At 20.5% G+C, this 3,640-nt stretch overlaps 1 protein-coding gene across 1 annotated transcript; it reads left to right on the top strand.

The window, feature by feature from the left end:
- Positions 1 to 3,081: 3,081 nt before the first annotated feature.
- EIN_256960 (hypothetical protein) lies at positions 3,082 to 3,483 on the top strand (the record flags this gene model as incomplete). Its single annotated transcript, XM_004256929.1, has 1 exon — positions 3,082 to 3,483. The coding sequence occupies one exon, from the start codon at positions 3,082 to 3,084 to the stop codon at positions 3,481 to 3,483; it is 402 nt and encodes a 133-aa protein (XP_004256977.1).
- Between the last annotated feature and the right edge of the window lie 157 nt (positions 3,484 to 3,640).

Genomic DNA, 3,640 nt, shown 5'->3' on the forward strand with positions numbered 1-3,640 from the left:
TTTATTCGAATATATATTTTTTAATAACCTCGAATACTTCTTTGCAACTTTTTACTTGAAAACCAGAAAACGCCAAAAAAACGGGTGTTTTTTAGCATACTAAATCCCGATTCAATACACAATAATGAAAAATTCCCACTATCGACTTTTGAAAATTAGTTTATATTAAAATAATTTGATTGTATAAACGTTTAGTTTTGAAACTATTAACAACTCGTTAATAATCATAGTTATACATCATATAATCAATTATACAATTTTATTATAACAATATAATAAAATTAACAATATCTTAACTAATATTAAAACTAACTTATGTTTATTTACAATTATATATTTATGTATTAAATTATGTAATAAATTATAAATCATAAAATAATACATTTTATAAAACATATATTTAATTACATCAAAACTATATTAAAAATTAATAACAACTACACATTAATGATAAAATGAAGTCACATATAACCCCCCATAAACAATTTAATTTATAATGAATTAATATTAATCTATAAATTATAAATTATAATTATTTTATAGACATATTTTTTGAAATAAAATTAACAAAAAAATTAAAAGTATAATAAATTGAATCATTATGATATAATAAAATACTATAAAAAATAAAATAGAACAACGTTAAATAAATTGGAAATAGTATAATAAAATAGTAATTTTAACTAATGATTTAATTATTTAAGAAATTATTATTACAATTATGTTTTTTTTTAATTTTTTAATAGCAGTTTGCCATAATTTCACAAATCTTAATGTTAGGCGAATTATGAGAAAAGTAAAAGTTTTTCCCACTCTTTACATCAATTTCCACAAAAATAATAAACAATAAAAAATAATTTTTAAAAAAAATGAAAAGCACTAATGGTCTAAGTGTAGAATTTCATTTTTACAAGGTGGAAATTTAGGTTCAAAACCGGTTGGTGTATTTTAGTTTAAATTTTGTTATCATCTATTCAAATTGATTTAATAATTTGATAATTTGAACATAAAAAGTGTTGCAATTCACAATTATTAACCTTACGATTTTTTTTATTTTATAAAACATTTTTTGGAAAAAAAATGTTTTATTGATGAAAACGCCATTACCATTCGTGTTTTGTTTAAAACAATTTTAAAAATCGAAGAAAAAAGAAAAACCTATAAATTATTGTTTGCGCGATTGGTTTGTATCAGGGTCTATCACGGAACAGGGAAAAATTTGGAACTTGTCCCAAAAATGCATTTTAAAATAAATAGGGGTATATTTTCTTTGTTTTTATGCCAAAAATAAAGTAGTTTTAGTAAAATTCATAGTATTGTTTGTTTTTAAGATCTCCAAAACCTTTTCTTTACAGATGGAAACTTTTTGCCGCGGTCATTTTTCTACTTAAAACGACAGTTAACAATTAAACTATAAAATATTAAAATGTATAGTATACAAATAAATGGTTTATTAATATAATATTTATACTATATAAAATAAAACTATTAAATATAATTGATAATATTATAAAATATTAAAAATTGTTTAATAAAGATGAAATAATAATTTAATTTATTAAGATAAAATTTGTTATTAACTATACTTTTTTTTAAAATATAGTATAATGAAATCACTCAAAAATATATGCTTTTTGGAATTAATTTTTCAAACATCGAACAGTTGTTTATATTATTTTGTTGATAATCAAGAGTTATACATACCGTGGACTAACCAAAAGATATATAACACAATTTAAAGTTGTTTAATTCATTCTTTTGTTTTAAAGAAAACAATTCGACAAACAGAATCGTAACTTGCATAATTTGATAAATGTAACGAGTCCATTTATCCATAACACATAACAAAAAAAAGCCTTGGTTAGTCAATGATTGAATTTTTATTACATCTTAAAGTTATTATATATTTTACTATGTTTCATAATTTTTTATTAAAAACAGTTTGTCTGTACTCTTTTTATTTATAAGTATAGAATGATATATAATAGTATAATTAATTAACTATTATTACTTACCAAAAAATTAAATTTACTTAAATTATTTAAAATATTAATTTAAATAATTAAAATTATATATATAGTTTTATTATAATAAAACAATAAAATATTAATAAAAAAATAATATTATATTAATAATAATTTTACTAATAAAAATAATAAACTGATAAAAATAAAAAATTATTATTAATATATAACATTTATCAAATAAAAAGTTTTAAATCTATTTTAGTAATTATTAAAAATATTATTGAGTTGTTTTAAATATTATATTATTACATAATCATAATTTATTGTTTTATTAAAATTATTTATAATCTAAACATATTTTGTAATATAGTAAATAAAATAATTAATGAAATTTACTAATAAACTTATTTTTATAAAATTGAGTCTGTTTATATAGATTAGTTTTAAAACAATTTGATAAAATAACTGAAGTACCATGTTTATAATCACATACATACCACAATAAAACACACACAATATTTAAATAACATTTTTGCATATTTTTTTTCATTTTCAATGCGTTTTCAAGTCGTGTATAACTAAAGTTGAGCATTTTGGTAAATTTGCAAATTCAACTTATATTTACCACTTTAAAAACATGATTATTCTTTTTATTTACCAAACAATTGTCTTTTTATCCTAAATATGATTATTACTAATTATAAGTTATATTGAATATAAAAAATTATAATTTATGATTTTATAATTTATAGTATATCTAAGTAAATTTAGTCCAAAATAAAATTACATATATTTATAATATATTTGTATTTTATGAAATATTATTATATTTATAATATATAATTTTTAATGAAAACACAATCAAATTATATGATAAAAATAATACTATTGTTAAAACAAATACTATAAATATTTATAAAGTATAACTTTTTGTATTTATTGTCTTTATTATCTTAAAAATAACAAACATATGCAAGACTCAAATATCATCAAACGTTTTGAAGAGTTCCGCAATTACTTTACTTTTGAATTGAAAACACAACTTCCTGAAAATCGTCTACGTGATTTCCATTTTTGTATTTTCTGTGGAAAAATGTTTAATAGACGTAAATACATGAAACACTCTTTGGAAGCAAAACCCGAAGAAACAAACAAATTTAAAAGTGTTCACAATTTTAAATTTTTTGATGAGAATTTCGACAAATTTAATTTGATTGCACTTAATAGTCAGCTTGTCGAAGAAGAAAACAATAAGTCAAGTGGTTTGACTGATAATGAAATGGACCTCTCGCCAAATATCTATAGAGGTGCTGATTTATTGAAAGTGAGGAATGAACTTGAGTCACAACTGAGACAAACAAGTTTCACTACATTTGAAGACGTCAAGAAATATTTATTGAAAGGATTGGAAGAAACTGTCCGTGTTCTTCCACTCATCGATTATCGCACATTACGAAATGAATATTTCTGTTTTACACAGCGAGTCGACACAAGAAGCACTCGACAATATCAGTAAAAGTTTTGATGTTCCTATTATTAATTGTGAAGATGTTGTCTCAATAAATTCAACTGGTATTGTGGACTCTGGAACTTTATTAAAAACTCCCGCTATTACAAACTGTATTCCGACTCATCCAACAATTCAAACAGGAAATGTGACACGTGTTGATTAT

This window comes from Entamoeba invadens (genome assembly GCF_000330505.1).
Source record: "Entamoeba invadens IP1 unplaced genomic scaffold scaff_1105074724653, whole genome shotgun sequence".
Classification (NCBI taxonomy): domain Eukaryota; phylum Evosea; order Mastigamoebida; family Endamoebidae; genus Entamoeba; species Entamoeba invadens.